Source organism: Chionomys nivalis, chromosome 1 (assembly GCF_950005125.1).
Source record: "Chionomys nivalis chromosome 1, mChiNiv1.1, whole genome shotgun sequence".
NCBI lineage: Eukaryota > Metazoa > Chordata > Mammalia > Rodentia > Cricetidae > Chionomys > Chionomys nivalis.
The window spans coordinates 17,788,767-17,815,385 of record NC_080086.1 but is presented as its reverse complement, the minus strand read 5'-3'; the positions used below and the strand labels follow the sequence as shown (position 1 = coordinate 17,815,385).

At 37.6% G+C, this 26,619-nt stretch overlaps 1 protein-coding gene across 1 annotated transcript; it reads right to left on the bottom strand.

Annotated features, from left to right (window-relative positions):
* Nucleotides 1-3,436: 3,436 nt before the first annotated feature.
* On the bottom strand, nucleotides 3,437-25,006 carry LOC130883837 (taste receptor type 2 member 123-like). The gene is given in 2 exon segments (XM_057784637.1): nucleotides 3,437-4,418; nucleotides 24,936-25,006. Coding segments are annotated over 2 exon segments (1,053 nt in total).
* Nucleotides 25,007-26,619: the final 1,613 nt, after the last annotated feature.

Below are 26,619 nucleotides of genomic sequence, written 5' to 3'. Positions count from 1 at the left end.
GCTCTCATAGATGGGTAAAATTTCACTATTCCTTATGTCCAGACAGACAACTACAGACAACTAAGCAATGATAAAAGTTGGATCAATAGTCTTCTCAAGAGAAGAACATACCACTTGGTTATCCAATACCAAATGGAATGCCCTGAAAACATACAGTACCACCATATAGCCTGATAAGTTTATAAACACACACATACACACACAAATGCACACAACCATGCATGCATACACACACACACAAAAATGATGATTAATGAAAATGAGGGCCCTTCAATTTCAAAGAGAGCAAAGAGAGGTATATGGGATGATTTACAGGGAGAAAAAAAGGGGGAAATTAATTATATTCTCACAAAAATATTTTTGATTATGTATATAACCAACAAATCACATTTACCTAATAAATATGTACTGAAAATTCTACATTTGAAAGAAGTAACAGATAGACTATTCAAAGAACAGTCACAGCCAGGCAAAGTGGTGCACAACTTTAATTCCAGCACCTGGCAGGTAAAGGAAAACAAAGACAGGTAGAGCTCAATGACTTCATACCCAACTAGTCTACATAGTAAATTTTAGTCCAACTAAGGCTACACAATGAGATTCCTGTCTCTAAAACCCAAGAAAAATAATGAATAAATGACATAGTCCTATTCTAATTTTTTAAAATATTATTTTTATATGCATTCAAGTTATTTGAACTTTCAACAATCTTAACTTATTTCTCATTTCTAATACAACAGTTTTGTTACAACTTCTATATTAAAATTTTAGTATGGGACTGCTTAGTGTGTGTGTGTGTGTCTTGGAGTTCATCTAACCTTGTCCTGATACCAATTCATTGGAAGAAGCAGAACAATATAATGATAACAAAGTCTATGGCAATGATAATGATGTTATCAATATGTCCTGCTAGGAGGATGACTCTGACCTGGTATTCCAGCAGTTACTCTCCAGCCCTTACCACCTTGGGAAACTGAAGACCAGTGGTTCTCAACCTTCCTAATGCTGTGGCCTCTTAATACAGTTCATAATGTGGTGATCCCTAACCATAAAAATATTTTCATTACTACTTCATTACTATAATTTTGCCACTATTATGGATCAAGTTCTGTGTGGAGTATCCTGAAGTGGTGATATACATAATTGTATTTACTAAGGGTTTAATGCATTTAATTAGTTCTTATTCCAAACATTTATTTGCAAACTTTAGCTTTACACAATAATTCATAATAAAAAATACTTAAAGATTATACTTATCAAATGATTTTTAATCAAAATTTCTGGACTTTACTTGTGTGTTGCTTTATACACAATGAAAATTTCAACTTAATTTTTCCCCACAAGACTCAGTACTCTTGGATGTGATGGATTCAGATTGCATAATTATTTACAATATTGTAATCTTCTCTTTTGTGTTTGGCTTTAAGATTGTGCTTTAATTACATTTCCTCCTTTCCTTCCACCTCCAAAACCACATATATACCCTTTCCCACTCCCTTCAAATTTGTGGCCACTTTTCATCAGTTGTTGTTGCATGTGAGCATGTATTTATATATGCATGCATATATATTTCCAAATATAGTCTGTTGAGTCCATATAATGTTAATAGTATGTATGCTTTCTGGAATGATCATTTGGCACTAGACAATCAATTGGTGTGCTCACCCCTGGGGAAGACCACCTCACCTATTTCCAGCTTTACTCAGCACCTGTTGTTCTTTGTGTAGGACTGAGGATTTGGGAGCTTTTCCACATCCAGTTTGGCATATTCATTGGTGTCCTCCTTGTTCAGCTGACATTTAAGTGGACATGTTCATGAGACTTAATTGATGTAGCTTCTGATGCCACTAGTAGGGGACATAACCTCAAAGCAAAGTCCCTGATCTTCTGACTCTTATGCTGTGGGACAATGGTCTGTACCCTGTCATTTATAATTTAAATAAATGCTGATTGCCCATTAGCCAGGCAGGAAATATAAGCAGGATGATGAAACAGGAAGTAGAGGTGGGGCAACAAGAATTCTAGGAAGAAAAAAGTTCTCTCTGCAGTACTGACACAGCCACAGAAGAAGCAAGATGTGACTACCTCGCCAAATAAGGTACTAAGCCACATGGCTAACATAGACAAGAATAATGAACTAATATAAGTTATAAAAGTTAATAAAAAGTCTGAGCTACTAGGCCAATCAGTTTATAACTAATATAGACCTCCGTGTGATTTCTTTGAGACTTAACAGCTACAGGACCAGGCAGGACAGAAAACCTCAGTCAACACTCTTAATAATTTTTCTGCCCCCTCTTTCATATTATTTTCTGAGTTTGGGGTGTGGGAGTGTTTTCTAGATGCATCCATTGGGACTGGGCTTCACAACTCTGCATTTCAATTGTTGTATTTTGCTATAGTGATCTTAAACTGTTGCAAAGAGAAATTTTGATGAGTAAAGATTACATTTATCTGTGAGTATAGGGACAAATGGTTATAGATAGTTGTTAGGGATTAAGCTGATTTAGTAAATGGTTTTGTAGATTCTTCTCCAATAATCATGATTTCCTTAGCTATTAGTTGGTGAGTAGTTAGCTACTTTCTCAGGACCAGGCATGTTATGTCTCTTGTTGAGAGAATTTTAAGTACAATTAGAGAGTAGTTGGTTACTGCCAAGATATGTGTGCCACTACCAAATCCATAGGATTATTGTGTCATGGTGGTTGTTGATGCAATTCACAGGTGTCACAGCTGGATAGGGATGTTAGTTTCCTCCCTCTTTTATCTTACACAGTGGCCTCTACTACTTTGAAAACTAGTCCTCAAGGAGGAGGGCTGTAGGTCAGTTACAACTCTGGGCACTGGGCCCATTTTCTAACTGTGTGGTATCTTCAGCAATAAGGACTTACCTTCTACCATTGGCAATAACCAAAGGTACAACTGAAACATACAATAGACTTTCTGTTCCAGGAGTCTTTTAGACTACCCTGGCTATTAGCTCAAAAGACTAGCCATAGTTAGCATTGGGGATTTTTTTAAGTAGTATTTGACTACTTCTTAGAGGGAGTGCTGCCCATCCAAATGACAAAATTTCTTAAAACTACACACACACACACACTCATAATGTATGCATGTTTATATGTATAGTGAATTTTAGGTTTCCTTATAGTCATTGGTATGTTCTTTGTGACTTTTTCAGCCCTCCATATGGTATTTTACCTATCGAGCTCCTCCTCCTATATTTACCTCTCTCCTCCTTCCCTAAAATCCTCCCCTTTATCCTGTTCTCTGTAAGATTACTTGTATACTGCTATTCCACTTTACCTTCCTCCCATTCTCTCTTTGTATATACCCCTAAAGGAACCCCACTTTTCCCATTTCCCCTATTGGATCACTTGTTTCTGTAAACTGATTGATCATTCTCAAGAATTTACATAATGAACACAGAAATTAATTAGGGACCCAAGATGTACATATCTTTGGAATGGCATCTCAGCCACCGCCACCGTAGCACAGAAAGAGTGGCTTGTCTCAGCTTACTGTTTCCCAGAATCAAGACAACTGAGTGACTTGTAGGAAAAGCTAATCCAAAAGAGTAGTCAAACAAAATGATCAGCATGTTCTCCACCAATCCAAGGCTTGAAATTTCTATAACAATAAAAAGTAAATATATTACATATATAATCAGGAAGGAAAACCCAGTTTTCAAGGCTTTCATGTGGGCCATAGTGCTGGTGTCTCTGGATCTTTTGAAATTAAGCTGCATCTTCCTAATATGCTTACATAGGGAAAAGATGAGCAGGACAAAAGCTACCAGGGACACAGTGAAGGGGATGAACATGAACACTGAGGCTGTGGGTAAGAAAACATGCGATGAGTTGGTGAATAAAAAAACTCTGGAATGTAGTGTCAAATTCTTCAAACTATAAAGCATGATTCCATCAGATGAATTAATCCATAAGTGAATACATGCCACTGTAACTACAATGTTTAAAAGCAAAAGGATCAGAGATAACAGTAATGTCACTAAAACCACTTTTTTAGCTCTCCACTTTAGGTAAAGAAAAAAAGAGTTAGAAAAATTTGCTACCTTGAGAAAATAAAAGACACTGAGGCATGTAGCAAGCCAGATGCTTAAGTGGTTATTCACTGTCCAGACAATTTCAGTTACCACAAACATTTCTGAAGCCATAAATAAATGTGGGCACAGTATGAATAACAACATAAAAATGAGCATGGACAACAAAAAACTGAGTCTGGAAAAAGCAAGGGCAGTAAGGATCTGATCTACTGAAGAGATATTTCCTCTCTTGACCCAGTCAAGGATATTCACCAGTGCTATGAATCCATTTCCTATGGTTCCCGTTGCTATTTCTATAAATAAGGTGAGTGAAGGAGTAAACCATAGGCTGTTGTCCATGGTCTATGAGAATATGCTTCAATTTATAATATCACTATTCACATTTTTAAAAGCTTTGTATATTGGCTATTAAAAATTCAAAATATTAATTCTCTTAAATTCTATGTACACAGTACTGTCCAGGAAACATTTAAATGTGCCAGGACTTGGTTCATAATTTCTTCTGAAAATCTTGTTTCTTTCTTCCCAATAATCCCAGATATTCTTCATCCAGACACTTCATGCCTTACATCCAGCAATTTGGAGTTTTTTTCAAGTTGAGTGAAATGGTGAATTCTTATCTGCTCACATACAAAAAAAAAAGGTGAATCTATTTGCATTATTTTCATTTTGCCTTATCTACACATTTTAGTCATTCAAACTGAATGAGTTCTGAGCAATATTATAATTCATATAGTAACTTAAAGGATTATGAATTGGTATATGGTACTCCCCAATGTGATTATTAATAAAGATTATTATTATTAAATATTACTAAATCAATGAACAGAAATGTTATCATACATACACACAGATATACAAATACAGATGTGTAAATTTATGTAGACATTGGTCAAAAATCTTGATACATAGTACTCAAATTGTCTTAAAATCTCTTTAGAGATTACTGCTGCTATGTTCATGTTACAGGGATTATACTAGTCCTTTTACTTTGCATCAATCAATATGCACTTGACACACATGCATAGGAACATATTTACTTAAATCCATCCCTCTTGTGTTGTAATTCCAGCAATTCTCACCTTTTCAATCACCATGCATCATCTAGGTCAGGCTTAGTAAAATAAAAATTTTGTTGTATTTATTTTATTTATTACAGGATTAATAATTAAATCTAGATCCTTACCCATTCCCCGTAACTGTTCTTACTGACAAGTTATATCCCTAGCCACCTTTATTCTTTTTATTGTGAGAGAGTTTCACTGAGTTCCTTAGTCTGACCTTAAAAGTCAATCTATAGTCTAGACAGGATTTGAACTTGTGATCCTCTTACCTCACAATTACCTGGGATTATAAACTGGCTTCCCCAAGGCACAGCTTTCCTCGTAGTTTTTTTTTTTTATGGTTTTGTTTTTAACATTGTTTTACACAAAATTCTAAGTTACCATTACATGTAAGCAATGCAATTACTCAATAATCTTTGGGAATGTTCCTCCATGTGTAGGAATGAGGTACTTTTACATGGTCTCTGGAGCTGTTGTTAAGGTAAATGAGTTCCTCTGAACAGAAAGAATCCTCTTTAATCTCACCTCTTCCTGTTCATTAGGTAGATTCCTTTATGAGCGTCAAAGAATCAAAGCTTTCTATCCACCTTTCCTCACTTACCATATGCTCTGTAACCACAACTTTGGGCACTAAGGCAAATAAAACAGAATTCACAGCCTGGTATGTGGTAAGTAAAAGGCATGCTACAGTCATCCTTATTTAAGGAGTTATTAAACTAAAGAAAATAATATATCATATGATATCATACAACAAAAATAACAAGTCTCTTAATTCTCCAGAAAACTTGCAGAATTCATTGTGAAAGACTGACTCTGTATTTCCTACAGTCCCCTAAAAACACTCTGTCCTATATATTTTTAAAAACTAACAAGTGCACTACAGTTATGGGAACGATATATTGAGAATGAAACCAGGTCAGAATGGGCAAATTTTAAGGAAATAATAAGAATGGAAATAAACATACCATCAGTATAGAGATAGGATGCTCCCCTGTTAGTTCTCTGAAAGCACTGTGACACACCTGAGGTGATTTCCTTAACAAGAAGGAATTTTTGGCTCACAGTCCAGATGTTTCAGCTCATGATCACTTGGATCCACTGTTTTGTGGTTTGTGTGGTAAAGCAGAACATTCTGGCAGTAATGGAGCAGAACTACTCCTGTCATGAGGCAACAAAGCAGAATGAGAGAATACAGTTGTAGACCTAATCTCACCTCTGGAGACACACCTCCAATAATTCAACTTCCTTCTCCTAAGCTTCTCCTACTTTTTAAAGATTCCACCACTTCCTATACCACTCCAGATTAGTGGCCTAGGCAGTAATGAATGGCCTTGCAGGGACATTTAACACAAATATGCAATGGTTCTTCTGGCTTACCTCCTCCAGGTCATAAGGATAAGTTTTGAGAAGAAAAATGCAAATTCAAGCATAGGGGTTATCTGTGTGGAGTGAATGCTGATGGCAGAACTTCCTGGGCTTTCATAAAAGGGCTGAAAAGTCTTGCTACACTCAGCCCCAAGGCATTGGTCCTGAAGGAACACTGCATCCCTTTCACTCTGGACAGAAATAACTTAGATTATCACTTGAACTCCACATGCTGGGTAAGGACAGCCTTTTTGGGGTGAAAATAGCTCCAATGGTAATTTACAATGAGTACAAAAGTAAGAAAAAGTAAGTCAGCATGTACGAGCAGTGTTTATCCATTTCAGAACCAGCATTATACGAAAGAGAAGTCATCAATGAGTTTTGTGTTAGGTGTGTCATTTTTAACATGTTTTATATACTGCATGTACCAAACAAAGACAATGCAGTGAATCAGACATAATTTCCTGTGTATCTTTGGATATTGATCTCTGTTTCTAAAATTATAATCATCTGCCTATGTGTTGTTATATGTAATCTTCGAAAAGCTTCTGTATAAAAGTCATTATCATTGAAGAGAAAGAAGTAAATTTATTATTTTTTCTTCCATGTAGGTTTTTAGTAATGTAGCTTCTTAATGTAACTCATACAGATAAAGACAAATATGCATTGTTTTACAATATAAATGCATTCACAAATATGCATCTATCTAAATATACAGAATCATAGTGAGAAATATGTGGGCAATCACCTTTTGCCCTGTGAGAGACTATGTATCTGTGTTCCTGGTTAAGAAAATATATGACAGCACATGAACAGTAACGTCCTCAAAAGTGGCTATAAACTAATTAGTTGCACCCTGGGGCTCTGTTATGATTAAGGAGAACAAGAAAAGCCAGTAAGAGGCATCTCATTTCTGATTAGTGGCCAACTATAAAACCCAGGAGATGACAATGTCGTAAAAAGCTAGTAATTTTTAATCACTGCTATCTGTATATCAAAGCTCTACTGAAAAATATGCTAAACTATATCACAAGAACGCCAAGGTATATAACCTGGGGTAAACAAAGATCCATGGTCACTTAGCATATGACAATGCCTGAAAGACGGGATTTAAAATCATATTCTCTGGGACTAGCAGGCATGAGGCTTTGACTTAATTAAATATCTGAACTCAAGAAACTTTGTTGCCCACTAAATGGTTGTGGTAGTTTCTGAATATCAGGTCTCCTCCTTCAAAAGTTTTGCCTCTTGCCCAACCCAAGATATTTCTAATGCATTTACATGCTTTAACTAGTCCTGAATGTATAGCTGAAATTTACCAATTTGACAATTAACAAACTCTCCTGTTTCTCTCAGTCTCCTGATCTGTAGAATAAAAAGAATGATTATATACAAGATCAAAAGATCTCAGTCTATGAAATACTCAAGCTCTTTTATAGCCAATAATATACAGTCACTATAAACTCCAAGGAAGAAGACTGATTGCTACAACAGTCTTAAAAAAAGAAAAAAAAAAAAGAAACCAAAGATAGACAGGACCTTCAATCATAACACTCATGACAGATTAGGAAATTGGGAGAAATGGTATTTTTCAAAAAATAAATTTGTTACTTGCTTTTAAAAAAAATTAAAAGAAAACATGTTAAATTTTATCATATTAATAGTGAGTGAACATATTTGGATGCTGTTATACCCAGATGGAATACAGGATAAATGCAGATTGGCATACATTTGCATTACCCAAACAGATGTCCTCCATGTATAGTCATTGAGCAGACATCATTAGTGTTGGCACTCTATACATGCTTCTGAGTTGATAGATGTCTTTCAGTGGATGTTCAGTCTTAAGAATCTCATCACAATTACCAAGAGTTTCTAAGAAAAGCAAAACACTTCACTGCTTCATATAGGCTCTATCACTTCAGTTACCAAATCTTTTGATTGCATTTGTGGGATTTTAATCCCAGATATTGAACCTAGAACTTCATGCATGCTAAACACACACTTAGAGCTGCACCTCTAGTACCCTGCATCAAGTTTTACAGTTCATAAAATGTAATGCTCATTCAAAATATTAATTACATAATAATTTTATTATCAGAAGTAGAAAATTCTAAAAATATAAAATTAGATCCAAATTCATAAGAGGGGAGTGACGATAGATTCTCTTGGAATCCAGAGGAAAATTTAGAAACCTTACATGACACAAAGTGGTGAATATTGAGTAGTGCTTCTCAACCATCCTAATGCAGCAACCCTTTAATAAAGTTCCTTATGTTTTAGTTACTCCAATCATAAAATTATTTTATTTCTACTGGATAACTGCAATTTTGATGCTGTTATGAATTGTAATGTAAATAATATCTGACATGCAAGATATCTGATATGCGACTGCCAAAAGGGTTACAATCCAGAGATTGGGAAAAGCTGATCTAGAAAGAGAGAATAAAAGTCTAGAAACATGACTTACCAAAATTAAAAGAGTACATTATAAAAAAATTAAACAAATTTATAGCAAAGAACAATATTGAAGCAATTATAAAATTCTTCCAGAAATAAAGTCCAGGATGTGATTGAATCACTAGAGTACTTCCAAATCTTTAAGAAATAATTTGTACCAATAATTCACAAACTGTTCCATGAAATGAAAGAGAAAGAACAGAATTTCCGTGATGCAAAAACTGGATAAGGATACAACACCAAAGAAAACTAAAGGCCAATTTCCCTAAAGGACACAGATGAAATAAATCTGTTGCTAACCTTATTCAAGAACACCTTAGCAAGAGATGAAGGCAGGGAGATCTGAAGCTTAGTTAGTATGAATACACAATGAATCTGAGAATAGCTTAGGCTACAGGAGACCCTTTTACAAACACAGATAAAGGTATTAGATTGTGTACAATAACCAAATTAGTTTCATGCGAAGGGCATATACTTCACTGGAAAACCATTCGCACTCCCATTGTTTTTATTTGGTATACTGCTTAAGATTTTAGCAAGCAAAATAGTTCAAAAGAAAGAAATAGAAACAGAAAAACAAGAAGGCAAAGTATTTACATTTCCAGATAGTGTGAACCTATGCATAAAAACACTAAAGCCTCTAATAAGAAATTCCAAGATCTTATACTTTGAACAAAGCAAAAAACAAAAATAGAAAACTCAGCACACAAAAAAGAGTAGGTGTCTGTATATTCATAAATAACCCTGGCAAAAAATTAATGCCATTTATATATAATACTTCCAAGAAAAATAAAATAAATCTAGTCATAAAGATAAAAGAACTCTAAAGTGGAATACTTTAAGATAGTAATTGAAGAAGACACTAAAAGATTGAAAAGCCTATCATGCTCAGGAATAAGTGGAATAAGATTTTGAAAAAGCTGTATCATCAAATGTAAATTGTAGATGTGTCGCAATTCCCTTTAGAATCAAGTTAAATTCCCAGCACAACTAGACCAATCATAAAGTTCACATGGAAACAAATACCTCCAAATAGTCAGAACAATCATTAGCAGAAAGCAGATCTGAGGTATCAGAAAACTTAATCTGAAACTATATCATGCAACCACATTTAAAAAAAAATAGCCTAGTATGGACATAGACAAGACTAAACACTACATGAGTAAAAAATACACTCTAGGACATAATACCGTAAATAAGAACTAATACATTCTAACATCTGGAGGAAAATGGGTTAATCACTTCAAGACAAAGACACAAAGTCTTCCCTAAAAAGACTCCAATAGCACATGAAATAACTTCAAAAGTAACATATGAGATTATTTGAAATTAAAAAGCTTCTGCATGGCAATGAAAACAATTGGTAGAGTAAAGAGGCAATACACAGTAGAGGAAAAAAATGCTGCCAACTATGTTTCAGACAGTTAATCAAATGCATTAAGAACCTCAAAATGAACTCCCAACAAAATCATCCAATCAACAAATGGGTTAATAATCTCAGGACAGGAAAAACAAATGGCCAGTAAATACTTGAACAATTATTCAACACCCTCAGCATCCATAAAGTACAAGTTAAAACTGCTTTGAGATTCCATCTCACCCCAATCAGCATTTCTGTCTTCAAGAAAACAAAGGACAATAAATGCTGTTGAAAACAGAAGGAAAGGAGGAGCCTTTTATTTCTGCAAGGCTGGCCTAAACTGGTTCAGTCACTAGGGAACCCAGAGCTCAAACCAATAAATACGTATGACCTAGCCAAATCATCCTAGACTATATAGTTGAAGGTCTCTAAGTCAATGAGCCACAGATAAACTTGCATATTCACATTTATTGAAGTACTATTTAGCCTATTTATGTATCTTAATGATAAATGGAAAAAGACAATGAGACAATAAAGACAATGTCATTTTATACAACTGTAAAGTAATAGAATTATTAAACTTTCAGGAAAATGTGTGCAAATGTTGATTATTGTGCTAAGCAAAATAAGGAAGACTCATAAGACAAATACTCATATGTTCTCTCATACTCAGAATTTGATTAGATTTAAATGTATATGTATGTGTATTACATACTTATGTGTAGAAGAAAGAGAAGATAACTAGAATCATGATGTGAAAGCAGGAGGAAAATATTTGGGTGAGGATGGAGACTACCAAATGGTCTTCAAGGGGTGGAAGGACAGAAGTGAAAGAGGGATGAAGAAGAAAGATGCACAATGATGAGAATGTGTGAAAAACCCCTAATGAAGCCACTATTTGTGTGCAAGTTAAACTATTTTTAAAAGCAGGGAAGAAATACCACTTTGTTTATAATATGGTGAGCAAGAAGATACCGCCATGAAAGTGTCATTCAGAGAAGAATTTGGAGCATTCAATCTTAAATGGGATCTCTTCATCAAAGCCCACCCCACGAGGCTCAGGGAGCTCAGAGAGCAAGGAGGTGGTAGAAAGATTGTAAGAGCCAGAGGTGATAGATGACTCCAAAGACCATAGTGTTTTCCAGATGCAACAGAACTGATGCTCATACTAAATCACAGAGGCTGTGGTAGCATTCATAGGGCCTGCACAAGTTCAAGCTAGGTGTCCTGGCATTTAGAGTGGAATGTAGATGTGGAATATCAATCATAGCCAAGCAGCTATTTACAAATAATACCCACTGGTAATGAGAAAATAAGTTTTCTCTAATGGTATGTCCCTGGATATATCAACCATACTCCAAAGCATGCAGCATTACCAGTAGTAGTTGACCAACATAAAATGATATCCATGGGTCTTTTTCTTATGGACTTTTTTTTTGTTGCGTTTTGTTCTATTTCTGGCATTTGTCTCTTACAAATCAAGGAGATGCATCCATTCCACCAAGGCTTTGTCTGACAAAGAGTCAACACATAGGCCTATGACAGCATCATTTTTCTTAACTCAGGATAAATGAATTGTTTGAAGATTAAATGGTACTAGTATCCCAGCATTTTAAGTGGACTGGATCATTTGACAACCTATCAGAGCTCAACCTTGTATGAATACACACAAAATAGAACGACAGAGAGCAACTAAAGGAGTACACGGTTTGCACAACCTTCCTGTGGACCATGGTGATGACATCTAAGAACATTTTGCCATGCAGTCTCATCTCACTGGGATGCTTGATCACTTAGTGGAATAGTAATGGGAAATGAACCTGGGATGTAATGCTATTCAGAGTTTTGTAAGGTAAATAGTCACAACTGACCATTTAAAAAATACTCCTTCCAGCCAGCAGTGGGAGGCAGAGGCAGGTGGATCTCTTGTATGTTCGAGGCCAGCCTGGTCTACAGAAGCGAGTTCCAGGACAGCTAGAACTGTTACACAGAGAACTCCTGCCTCAAAAAAATTATTCTTCCTTTGGTTTTCTATGTTACATTTTCTATATATTTATCTACCTGTGTTGGTTCATGTAAGTTTCATTGTCTAGCAATCTTACCATAGCAACTTAAGAAAACAAAAGCACTGATGTCCCCACAGTAGCAGCAGAATGACACCTTTCTATTTCAGAAGAAAAATGAGAGCTTGGCTAACTTGGCTATCTTGAGTAGATGAAATATGCTGAGGCTGGTAATAAAAAAGGTGTTTGAAGATTGCTGCTATCACAGGAAGGATGTATATCCATCTTCACTTGTCCATTTTATCGACCTGGGTGGACTATGTAAACTGGATGAATACCTTTGTCTTCATTTCTTCAAAGAAGCCAGTTAGGGGAACAGCCAGATTAGTGGGAATTCCGTCACCTGGTAGGACTTTTTCTTTTTCTTTTTTGTTTTTTTTCTGCTGACAAGGTCAGAATGGTTTACAATGCTATGGAAACATTAACACAATTTCCAAAAGCAAATTTTGTCAATACCCAGGTAAAATATGTGCTTATTAGTAGCTTTAAATTAGGAAAAACGTGAAGCAAAGCCTATGAAACTGTTTGCAGTTTATAACCTCCTGTACTAAACTTCAAACAATACCTGATTTGTGGGGTGGGGAGTAAAGCCCCTGTGCTTTTACACTCTGTGCTTGATGCTAATGGGAAAGAAACATTTAAATAAGTCAAAGCCAAGTTCACTTCTGGTTATATTAAATAGTATTATCCCCAAAGAGTGCAAAAGAACGCTGAATCATGCACCGCATACACTTACCACAGCTGTAATCATCAACAGAAATGTTAAAGTCAAAGTCTTATTTGCTAGTATGCAAATAAAGACATATTCTCTTCTACTGTTTTGCAAGATTTTGCCTTCTCTAGTCTCTATGTAAATGGATATCACCAAGTACCATCATCTTAAATCCAGCGGGGCTTGCAAAGAATGCAAAAAGTGGTGGATGAGCCTTATTCCTCAGTAAATGCCATAAGTATTCTTTAATACCAATGTATTTTATTTCAACTAACACATTGGCACCATGCATTAAAAATTAGGAATAGATTTTTAAGGTTGTATTTCTCTTAATGCTTCCTAGTTTTTTCTGGGATCTACCAGGGAAGTTTTTTATTCCTACAATTATTTGCAGGTAGATTGTGTTTTTGTGTTATTTACAAGCAGTACACACACACACACACGCATGCATGCATGCACACACACATACACACCAGCAGCACCAAAACAATTCATACATTTCATTTGATTTCTGAAAAATAATTCTAGAGTTATATACAATATAAATTATTTTCTGTAATCACAAATAAAAATGTTATTAAGCTCAACATGACCTTCTTTCACAGTCAAGAATGCTGACAGTTTCTTTAACTAATAGTTCAAAGTACGTGTGTGCATGTGTGTGTGTTTGTGTGTATGTGTGTGTGTAAATACCATACTGAGCGTGTGGAGTTCTATTGACAGAAACTGCACTTTCATTTCCCAGTTGTCCAGACCCAAATAATCATTTCATGGGATGTACTCACTCATAATCGGTTTCTAGCCATAAATAAAGGACATTGAGCATATAATTTGTGATCCTAGAGAAGCTAAATAAGAAAGTGAACCCAAAGAAAATCGTATAGTCATCCGCCTGGAGAGGGGAAGTAGACAAGATTGCAGGGCAAAAACTGGGAACTTGCGGGGGAGGTGGCATGGGGCAAAGGGGAAATGGGATGAGAAACATGAGAAGGGGAGGATGGGAGGAGCTCGGGGGGATTGGGATGGTTGGGATATAGGAAGGGTGGATACGGAAGCAGCGAAGTATATATCCTAACTAAGGGAGCCATCTTAGGGTTGGCAAGAGACTTGACTCTAGAGGGGTTCGCAGGTGTCCAGCGAGATGTCCCCAGCTGGTACCTTGGGCAACTGAGGAGAGGGAACCTGAAATGACCCTATCCTATACTGATGAATGTCTTACATATCACCTTAGAACCTTCATCTGGCGATGGATCGAGGTAGAGACAGAGACTCAATTTGGAGCAATGGTCTGAGCTCTTAAGGTCCAAATGAGGAGCAGAAGGAGGGAGAACATGAGCAAGGAAATCAGGACCACGAGGGATGCACCCACCCCCTGTGACAGTGGATCTGATTTATTGGGAGCCCACCAAGGCCAGCTGGTCTGGGACTGAATAAGCATGGGTTGAAACTGGACTCTCTGAGCATGGCGGACAATGAAGGCTGATGAGAAGCCAAGGACAATGGCACTAGGCCAGAAATGGCTCCATAGGTAAAATGCTTACCATCAAATCTGATGACCTAAGTTCAATCCCAGGACCCACATAGTAGAGGGAGAAAACCAATTCCTATCTCTAGATGTCACAGATACCTCAATGTCTCCAGGTAAAGGAGCTGTTGATTCTACATGGCACTGCTGTGTAAGCCCTGTCAAGCATCACTCTGATCTGACATTTACACACGAATGACAGAATCAGTTTGTTCATCTCAACAAAAGCTGAACCTTCATCTAGCTGTGGATGGAGATAGAGACAGAGACCCACACTGGAGCACCGGACTGAGCTCCCAAGGTCCTAATGAGGAGCAGAAGGAGAGAGAACATGAACAAGGAAGTCAGGACCACGAGGGGTGCACCCACCCACTGAGACAGTGGGGCCGATCTATTGGGAGCTCACCAAGGCCAGCTGGACTGTGACTGAAAAAGCATGGGATAAAACCGGACTCTCTGAACATGGCAGACAATGAGAACTGACGAGAGCCCAAGGACAATGGCACGGGGTTTTGATCCTACTTCATGTTCTGGCTTTGTGGGAGCCTAGACAGTTTGGATGTTCACCTTCCTAGACCTGGATGGAGGGGGGAGGACCTTGGACTTTCCACAGGGCAGGGAACCCTGACTGCTCCTGGGACTGGAGAGGGAGGAGAAGAGTTGGGGGGGAGGGGGAGAGGGGCGGGAGGAGGGGGAGGGAAATGGGAGGCGGGGAGGAGGCAGAAAATTTTTTTTTTCCAATAAAAAATTATAATAATTACAACACTGTTTGGCCAAATGCTCAGATATATTCCTAACTGGCTCTTACATCTTAAGTTAACCTATTTCTATAAATCTATGCATCACTATAAGGATGTGTCTTACTGGTAATATGTTGGCATCTTTCTCCTCTGCAAGATACATGACATTTCTTTGACTCCATCTATTCTATTTTTCTCTGTTTGTATTTCCTACCTGGCTTTAGACTGCTAAGTCATTAGCCAAAACAGTGTTATTCATCAACCAACAAAAGCAACATATATACAGAAGAACATGCCACATCACCTCCCCTTTTCTGTCTAATTAAAAAGGGAGGTTTTAACTATAACATAGTAAAATTACATATGCAAAACAGTTATCAAGCAAGAATTATAGTTATAATATTTAGTCCATTTACATTTGGCAAATAAAGGAAAATAATCTCATCTCTTCTATCTTAGTGTGTCTAAAGTTTTATATCTAATTTATTTTTTTTGTAACTAAGGAAAACTATAATAAGTATCTTCAACTTCATCAAAGATCCCAGAAAGATATAATATTATCTAAGCCAACAGGAAGTACGTCGTAAGTAACTTTCAAAGTTCTAGAAATAACAGAGATATACCACTTCCTGAACAGTCACCCAAAGTTCTTTTGTAACACTGGAGCATCCATATTCAGCCTATAGGCATATAATATCTGGTAGACTTTTCACTAAAGTAAAAAATTTGAAGTTCTGTTCTGTCTTGTACTGGCAAAATTCACCAGTTGCTTTCTTAGTTTCTTCTGTGAAGTAGGAATCCTGGAGGACCATCCTGTCTTCTGGAATGTTTAGAAGTCACTTTTCTATGGGTCCTGCTTGTCCAGTTCATATAACATACCATCAAGCAGTCCAGGCAAGAGCAATTTCTTGCCCAAATAGCTAACCTTGTCACACTGAAGGCAAATTCCATAATGAGTTCTGTTGCGGGAGGTCCTTCCGCTCCTCCAGCAAATAGCCGCTGAGATACCAGCCCATTGGGGCGTGGTCTCTCTCCCTTTAAAATAGCGGCCACTTCCCTCCTCGCTCTCTTTTACTTCCTGCTCCACTTCTGGCAACTAGACTCCCTTCCTGTTTGTGCAGAGGGCTGTTGTCTGGGATGGTGATCTGTAAGTTTTTTCCCTTTTAAATAAATAACCATTTTATTAATCATAATTCCAAACTGGTGTTTGTGACTTACGCCCCCGCCTTCATCTGGCGCCCAACGTTTGGTTTTAGGACCCCTCCTTCCCCCGCTCGGCTGCCTGCCGCCAGTTCGACCGCGGCCTGTGCCTTGTGCTTGGAGCCAGCAGTTTAACATAAATCATCACGCAGTGGCTTTTCTTGCTGCAGTTCTTTATATTTTCCCTCTAGACACCTCAGATTGACTTCAAGTCCCCACACAGCCTATCGTTTGCCTCCCCACATGGATTTAAACTTCACAGGCCCATGGAGTCACTGCCCGCATGGTTTGCTTTTTTCTGAGTCGTTTTTAAATCTCCCTTTCAAGCACAGCGCTTGAGTGGCGGGAACCAGAGCACGCGGTTGCCAGTTGCCGAAAGGTGCAACCCCTTGGGATGACTCTGTCACGTGGAGGCATACACAGCTTCCGGGTTACTCTTCTCTACCCCTGGATTCTGGGTTTATGGTTCCATGTACGGAATTGAATTAATTGCATTTACTTTGTTGAGCAACTTGCATTTCCCAGTTTTTAACAAATACTAGGCGGACACTGAAACAGGACCCCGTTTTTGTCGCAACTTGGCAACAGCACCACCTGCTGAATAATAGGTAAAATGGCAGTTTTCGTTTCCAACATGAATTTTATTGTTTTGGTTACAAAAACAATGGGTTATATCATGCAAGGTTTACATGACTATGGGGATAACTTAATTTACTGGTTACTAGGTTTCAGTATTCTTTTGCATATTCTATCATTTAGGAAAAATATGGCACTCCTAAGAACCATACAATCTTTACTAGAAACTCATGCAGGTCAGGAGATTCAGGATTCAAAAGCTCTGGAATCACAGGTGCAGAATGGGGACCAAAAAAATGATACCTCAGTAAAATCACTAGAAACACATGCAGGTCAGGAGATTCAGGATTTAAGAGAGACAATGATTAAAAGACTTGAAATGATGAAAGAAATTATTGGAGCTGTTGAACAGAGTAAGAAGGCACAAGGACAGGGTACAATGCCACCACCAGCAATTAGAACTGGCTTAAACAGGGTTTTAGCGACATACCCTATACTTAATTCTGACAAAGCATCAACTTCTAAAGGCTCAAAGGGAGTCAAAGAAGCTATATGGACGCCAATAGCAATGAATGATCTGAAAGAAATTAAGCAAGCTATGGTTAATTTTGGCTTGCACTCTGCATATGTTAAGGAAATGATAAGGACTTGGGCTTCTAATGCTAGAGCTACTCCCCATGATTTCCGTCAGTTTGTGTCTGCAGTTTTAGATAATGGACCTTCCTTGATGTTTGGAATTTATTTCAGAGAAGAATCCAAACATATGGAACAGCAAGGAAGAGCAAAACGTGTTGAGGTTTCCCAAGATCAAATTCTTGGTGCAGGAGAATACGCTGATCCATAGGTCCAAGCTCTTTATGATGATGAAGTACTGTGTCTATGTCACCAAGCAGCTTTAAATGCTTGGAATAGGCTACAAGATCCAGAAAAAAAGGGTTGAATCATATACCAGAATTAGGCAGGGACAGAGAGAACCCTTTATTGACTTTTTGAAAAGATTAATTAAGGCTCTGGACATAGGGGTAACAGACCCAGAAGCTACATGAATACTTCTTGAATCTCTAGCTTTTGAGAATGCAAACATAGAATGCAAAAAGATAATTGGGCCTTTAAAGTTTAGATCAGCACCTATGGATGAATGGATTCAGCATACAATGAATGGTGAGACGTTTAGCTATAATGATGAATCTTGGGTAGGAGAAGTGATTTCCAAAGCAATGAGGAGACATCAAAATGCCATGTGTTTTAATTGTGGTAAATTAGGACATCTGAAAAGGGATTGCAGGCAAAGAAATTCTAGGAATAATATCTCTTCTGGGAATGACAAAAATAGGAGACCTCGGCCTTCAGGTATATGTAGGAGATGTGGTAAAGGCTGGCATTGATCCAACGAATGCAGGTCAACAAGAGACAGACAGGGCAACCCGATATCATCGGGAAACTCCTTAAGGGGCCTCTCGCAGGTCCCCAAGCCAACAGTGGCCCAGTCATTCCCAGTCACAGTGGAGAACATGCCTCACCAAGAAAATTAAAAGCTCCAATTTCTGCTGTAAAAAGTAATACTGGTCTAAATGATGAATTATGCATGGAGGATGAGTCAAAATCCCAGAAGGACAGAGTAAACGTATATTTTGGTAGACTTCTATTAACGATCAAAGACCAAAGCTAAGTGTCTGTATAAATGGCACTTTCATTGAAGGCTTATTAGACACAGGTGCGAATGTAAGTATCATTACTCCAGAATCTTGGCATCTGAATTAGCCTCTTCAAGAGGTGGATGTTCAGTTCCTGGGAATTGGAACCCTATCTCGTGTAAAACAAAGCACAAGATGGGTTGAATGCATAGGGCCTGAAGGGCAAATAGGAAGACTAAGGCCATATATAGCCAATATTGCAATAAATTTATGGGGCCGTGACCTGCTACAGCAATGGAATACCCAGATTAACATTCCTGTAGTTCCAGGAACTCACAATTCTGGGAAGGATATGATGAGGTATTATGGAAAAAGGTCACCAGCCATTCAGGCTGTACAAGAACATACAGCAAATAACAAACCTTTAGAGGTACCAACAGCCCTACCTTTAAAATGGCTAACTGAGAAGCCAATATGGATCAAACAGTGGCCTCTAGCTGAAGATAAATTACAGGTATTGGAACAGCTGGTGCAAGAGCAACTAGATGCTCACCATATTGAAGAATCAACCAGCCCTTGGAATTCTCCTGTGTTTGTTGCAAAAAAGAAATCCGGTAAATGGAGAATGGTGACAGATTTAAGAGCTGTCAACAAGGTAATTCAACCTATGGGCCCACTACAATCTGGAATTCCTTTGCCTTCTCTAGTACCAAAAGGATGGCCTCTTATAGTTATTGATTTGAAAGATTGTTTTTTCACTATACCGTTACAAGAAAAGGATAGAGAAAAATTTGCCTTCACAGTGCCTACTTATAATAATTCTCAGCCTAGTAGGAGATGTCAATGGACTATCCTCCTACAGGGTATGCTCAATAGTCCTATATTGTGCCAAAATTTTGTAAGTAAGCCATTGGAAATAATTCGTAAACAATTCCCCAAGTCCATGATTTATCATTACATGGATGACATCTTGTTATCTTTTTTTGTTTGTTTGTTTGGTTTTTTTTTTTTGGTTTTTTGAGACAGGGTTTCTCTGTGGTTTTGGAGCCTGTCCTGGAACTAGCTCTTGTAGACCAGGCTGGTCTCGAACTCACAGAGATCCGCCTGCCTCTGCCTCCCAAGTGCTGGGATTAAAGGCGTGCGCCACCACCGCACGGCTACATCTTGTTATCTTATTCAAATAAAGATACTTCCAAACTGTCTAGGCTCCCACAAAGCCAGAACATGAAGTAGGATCAAAATCCCATGCCATTGTCCTTGGGCTCTCGTCAGTTCTCATTGTCCGCCATGTTCAGAGAGTCTGGTTTTATCCCATGCTTTTTCAGTCACAGTCCAGCTGGCCTTGGTGAGCTCCCAATAGATCAGACCCACTGTCTCAGTGGGTGGGTGCACCCCTCGTGGTCCTGCCTTCCTTGCTCATGTTCCCCCTCTTTCTGCTCCTTGTTAGGACCTTGGGAGCTCAGTCTGGTGTGGGCCTCTGTCTCTATCTCCATCCTTCACTAGATGAAGGTTCTATGGTGATATGCAAGATATTCATCAGTATGGCTGTAGGATAGGGTCATTTCAGGCTCCCTATCCTCAGCTGCCCAAGAAAATAACTGGGGACATTGCCCTGGCACCAGGTAGCCACTCCAGGTTCAAGTCTCTTGCCAACCTTTAGGTGGTTCCCTTAACTAAGATATGTGCTTCCCTGCTCACCTATCCAACCTTTATCTCCAATCATCCCGTTTCCCCAAGTTCCCCCATCCTCTCCTTCACACTTTTCTTTCCCCATCTCCCCATACCCCCATCACACCCCACCCCCAAGATTCCAATTTTTTGCCCGGCAATCTTGTCTACTTCCCATAGCCAGGAGGATAACTATATGTTTTTCCTTGTGCTCACCCTCTTATTTAGCTTCTTTAGAATCACAAATTATGGACTCAAATAAAGATACTTTAGAAAAGATGTTTGAAGAAGAAAGTCTTGCCTAGGTGGGAATTACAAATTGCTACTGAAAAGATTCAAAGAGGAAATTCTATTAATTACATAGGTTACAGATTAGGGTTAGAGAAAATTAAAACACAAAAGGCACAAATTAGGAGAGACTGGTTAAAGACTCTTAATGACTTCCAAAGATTGTTAGGAGATATTTCCAGTCTACAACCAGCTGTTGGGATAACACCTGATCTAATAGTTCATTTAAACAAAACCTTAGATGGTGATAAAGATTTGAATACTCCAAGAAAACTGACAGCTGAAGCAGAAAAGGAACTGACAATGATTGAGAAAAAATTACAGAAGGCACATGTGGATAGGGTGAACCCAAATCTTAGCTGCATCCTAGTCATATTGCCTTCCAGAATTTCTCCTACAGGGATTCTAATGCAGAGGGAAGATATTATTTTAGAGTGGATATTTATACCTAATAAACCAAGTAAAAAAATAAACTTATGTGGAAAAAGTCTCTGAATTAATTATAAAAGGTAAGCTGAGACTTCGTCAACTAGCAGGTATAGACCCAGCAGAAATTATAGTGCCTTTTACTACTGAAGAAATACAAAAGTTATGGGAAGACAATGAACCATGGCAAAGAGCTTGTGCTAATTTTTTGGGAGAAATTAATAGCAACTATCCCAAAAGTGGTAGACTTAACCTCATAAAGAGAACTTCTTGCATTCTTCTTAGAATTGTATGTGATGCTCCAATAACTGGAGCCTGTACATTCTATACTGATGCAAATAAATCAGGGAAAGCAGGTTATAAGTCAGATGAATTGAGTAAGGTGGAACAAAGCCCTTATAATTCTGTCCAGAAGGCAGAATTATATGCCATTCTTATGGTGCTAAGGGATTTTAAAGAACCTCTTAATATAGTTACAGATTCACAATATGCAGAAAGAGTTATCTTGCATATTGAAACCACTGAATTTATACCAGATGACATAGAGTTGACTTCATTGTTTATCCAGGTACAAGACATAATCAGGAACAGGCTTTGTCTGATGTACATAACACACATCCGGTCCCATACAGGTCTGCCTGGTCCTCTAGCCCAAGGCAACGCTGAGATTGATCAATTATTGATTGGAAGCATGTTGCAGGCCTCAGAATTTCATAAGAAGCATCATGTCAATAGTAAAGGACTAAAGAAATAATTTTCCATTACATGGCAACAAGCTAAGGACATTATAAAGAGATGTCCTACTTGTTCTCTCTATAATCAAACACCGTTGCCTGCAGGAAGTAACCCGAAGGGTACTAAAAGAAATTAAATCTGGCAGATGTGTGTGTTCCACATTATGGAATTTGGTAAATTAAAATATGTACACCACACCATAGACACATATTCAGGTTTTCAATGGGCTACTGCCCTGAGCTCAGAAAAGGCTGATTCAGTAATCACACATTTATTGGAAGTTATGGCCATCATGGGTATACTTGCACAAATAAAGACAGATAATGGTCCAGCATATGTATCTAAGAAAATGAAATGCTGTTTTTGATTATTATAATATAAAACATTTTACAGGTATACCAAATAATCATACAGGTCAGGTAGTTATAGAAAGATCAAATCGTACTATAAAGGACATGCTGAACAAACAGAAAGGGACTGAAAATACCCCCGGAAATAGATTACATAATGGTTTATTAACCTTGAATTTTCTTAACGTTAGTGAGAAAGGAACGACAGCAACAGAAAGACATTGGATAATGAAAAAGTCTGCTAAACTAAATCAACTGATTTATTTCAAAGATGTGCTGACCTCTCAATGGAAGCCAGGAGATGTGTTACGTTGGGGAAGGGGTTTTACTCTTGTTTCCACAGGAGAAGAAAAATTGTGGATACCATCAAAATTAATAAAGGTTCCATTTGAAGAGGAGAAACCTGTTGGAAAGGAGAAATGACAACTCATCCACAATGATGATATTCATACAGGTGATAAGAAAAACATATAGCATGGGGGCAGAGTTTTGTTCTTCTCTCCACAGGAAAACACTCATCTTTGAAAAATTCAAGGGACCCTGGATGTTTGGATACTGACAGATGGAAAAATACCTGCCCAATAGGAACTATCAAGAAAACTGAATAGGTTGTGTAAGTAAAATATATTAAACCATATTTCTAAATTTAGAGCTGGTTTTGAAGTTGGACTCTGGCTCAGTCCCTCTCCAATTCCAAGCCTGTTGGTAAGAGAAAAACCCAGAGTTTCTGGAGTTTCTGTCTCATGTCAAGAGCCATGATATGGGACAGAAAGAAATATGAGTTTAGAAAACATCTTTGTTTTTCTTCATATCGATCATACTTTTCATTGAATATATCTATCATGCCTTTCATTGAATATATATATATATATATATATATACATATGTCTATATGATTAATGTTTAAGTTTTTCACAATGAACAGTGAGTTTTTCCTGAAGTGACATTTGAAGTTCCCAGGAAGAAGATGGGGCCCCACAACAACAACTCCACCTGGTTGATATGACATCATGATACTGATAGCGCTACTACAAGACCTGTTTTGGGTACCAGCTGCACAAGACAGTTCCAACTTGGTTAGCTGAAATGGTGCACATCTTATACAACATTCTGGCCAGACCTGCACAAAATACTCAGAGACTATTTGCAATTTTAAAAGACATTGATCTTGAAATTTAACCATCATTTTACTTTCACAGGATCCCCCAGAAAGAACGTCACCCCCATGACAGCTGGAAGTAATTCTAGAGGACGATGTCCCCTCTCCCAGTAAAGTTTGCCCTTGGGTTTAGGGACATCATTTAGGGGTTGATTATAATTAGTATATGGTTGAGGGTTGGGGAAGGAATTTTGTAAGCTCAGGGATCATTTGAAAAAAAAGAGAGGGATAATGAGATGATGGGATAATAGATTGGTACTTGTTGGTACTTCTGAGTTATTGTTTTGAGACAAATATATTGGTGTCGATTCTTATATATTAATACAAAGTGAAATTATATTGGCTATTTTATGCATGCATGTTTCTACCTCTGTTTAAAACATTTTTTATGTATTGACAAATATTTTATTGATATATATTGTATATATTTACCATATCATGGTGTACATTTCTACCTCTGATTAAGATACTTATATATTGTTTGTGTATTGATATATATTTACCATATTGCAATGTATATTTGTACATTGTTTATATTTGGAGGTCATTGTCCTCATTTGTTTCACAGTCGTTTATTGTCTTAGTCTTTAAGTTAGATAGGTATTGAGAATTATATAAATCAATAGTATTCTAAGTTTGTCATTTATAATTAGACTAATCATGTCCTTTAGATACATAGAGATTATACTCAGTATAGATAGATAATCTTTGAACTCTTCAAAGGACTGTAGAAAATGGCCTTTAATTTAACTCAGAGTTTTGTGGTAGTGAGACCCAATTGCTCCTGGCAACACTGCTCCACCTGGAGCCTTTCTTCTTGACTGAACTGGCCTTTGGGCAAAGAAATGCCCATACCTCAAACACTGACAGAAATACAGAGTATCCATGAATGGAAAAAATAGGACTGTCATATCCTGCCAAGACAGGGTAAGATAGTTTTGACAAGTTTCTTGCCTTTGAAAATGGTATGTCAGTTATGTTAGGCCTTAGCCAAAGTTGGTTGCTTCAATGCTGCAAACATGACCTTGGGTGATTGCCCAGGTAGCTAGTTGTCTCTGTGATTTGTTCCATGTTTTGGAAGTTGTTTGATTGCACTTCCTAATTACTCAGGTAACATTTTTCCCTTCTCAGATCTTCGATGGGGTTGAAGACTATATAAATGTAGTTACTTTCCACTCATGACTTGGCCAAGCTATTTATTATACAAGACTTAAGCTAGTTAGAATAGGATATTTGTACTTATTGTATATAATTTCATAGTAGGTTTAGAACTCTCTTACTTAAACAAAAGGGGGAGGTGTTGCGGGAGGTCCTTCTAGCCAATAGCCACTGAGATACCAGCCCATTGGGGCGTTGTCTCTCTCCCTTTAAAATAGCGGCCACTTCCTTCTTCGCTCTCTTTTACTTCCTTCTCCGCTTCCGGCGACTAGACTCCCTTCCTGATTGTGCAGAGGGCTGTGGTCTGTGACAGTGATCTGTAAATTTTTTCCCTTTAAATAAATAACCATTTTATTAATCATAATTCCAAACTGGTGTTTGTGACTTACGCCTTCGCCTTCAGAGTTCCTTTGTGTCCATCAACCACTTTGAAGTAATTGGTGCTGCCAGAAGAAGACATGTCTCACTGTTAAGAAAAGTCTAACTTCTGCTGGGCAGTGGTGACACATGCCTTTAATCCAAGCACTCAGAAGCAAAGGCAGGTGGATCTCTGTGAGTTCGAGGCCAGCCTAGTATACAAGAGCTAGTTCCAGAACAGGCTCCAAAACCACAGAGAAACTCTGTCTCAAAAAAACAAAAGAAAGAAAGAAAGAAAGAAAGAAAGAAAGAAAGAAAGAAAGAAAGAAAGAAGAAAGAAAGAGAAAGAAAAGTCTAAGTTCTTAAAATATTTTAAATGCCATATTCTGTAGGTCTTTGAAAACTTTGGATAATACCAATCCATCTGAAATACATCTCTGTACATCTATAAAACCTAACTAACATGACTGCAATTTGACTATTTTTTATAGATGACTATCTACTAATCCATAATTTTAAATTATGCATTATTTTTAATGAACTCTGTAAACATAATGCCTTACAGAAGAGTAGAAATATACATATAACAAAATTGGCCTTAAATTTGTATCACTAAACCAAAGCCCATACCAATGTAAAGTATTCATTTCTATATCATATCCCATTTTTTTCTTTAGAAAGACCTTGATTGTGACCACTAACCATTTCTAATCCCCTTTAAATGAAAGCAAACATTTATAAACAATATTTCAGAATTAGGGTGTAGTTTTCCTATATCACTTCCTCCTGATTTGGGTAACTGTTAATCAGACCTTTCACGGGGGATCCTGTGTGGTTGGTCCATCTCAGTGAGCAGTCTTGAAGCTGTTGTGAATGTTGGAACACCTGGGCCTTCACTTCAGGGGTTCTGGTTTAATCTAACCATAATAGCCAATAAAAAAAATCCACAGCTTTCTCTCCTCTGTGGAAACAAAAACAGAACCATTTTTTCCAAAGTAGCATGTTCTTAGACTTAAATTCTACAGTCAAGATACCTTTAAAATATATATGCTGGTATAGCTTTGTAGTATGAGCTGTGGGCTGCATTCTGCCTCTCAGCTCCCGGCCACTGGCTAGCTTCACATCCAAAATAACAACACACAAACTGTATTCTTTTAAACACTGCTTGGCCCATTGGCCCTAGTCCTTACTGGCTAATTCTCATATCTTGCTTAACCCTTTTCTAATAATCTGTGTCTTACCGGGAAAGATTCAGCATGTAAGACCTGGCGGCTGGCTCCATTGCATCTGCCCTGGAGAGGAGTGGCATGGCGTCTGCCTAACTTCCCTTCTTCCCAGCATTCTGTTCTGTTTACTCCATCCACCTATGTTCTAACCTATCAGGCCAAGCAGTTTCTTTATTAATTAACCAATGAAATCAACAGATTGATATATGACACTCCCACATCATAACTTAGCAGCCTGTACCATGAAATGTCTTTCTGTACTTAGCTTATTCACAGTCAAAAAATTCAATGAAAACACAATAATATACATAGTCCAGCCTCTTTGTGGACTTTCCATATTTATGTGACTTTTTAACCTCTATTTCTTTTAGTTTTATCTTTTAATTTTTGGTTTTTTGAGACACAGTTTCCCCTTTATATCTTTGGCTGTCCTAGAACTTACTCTATAGATGAGGCTGACTTCAAACTCAAAGATTTGCCTGCCTATGCC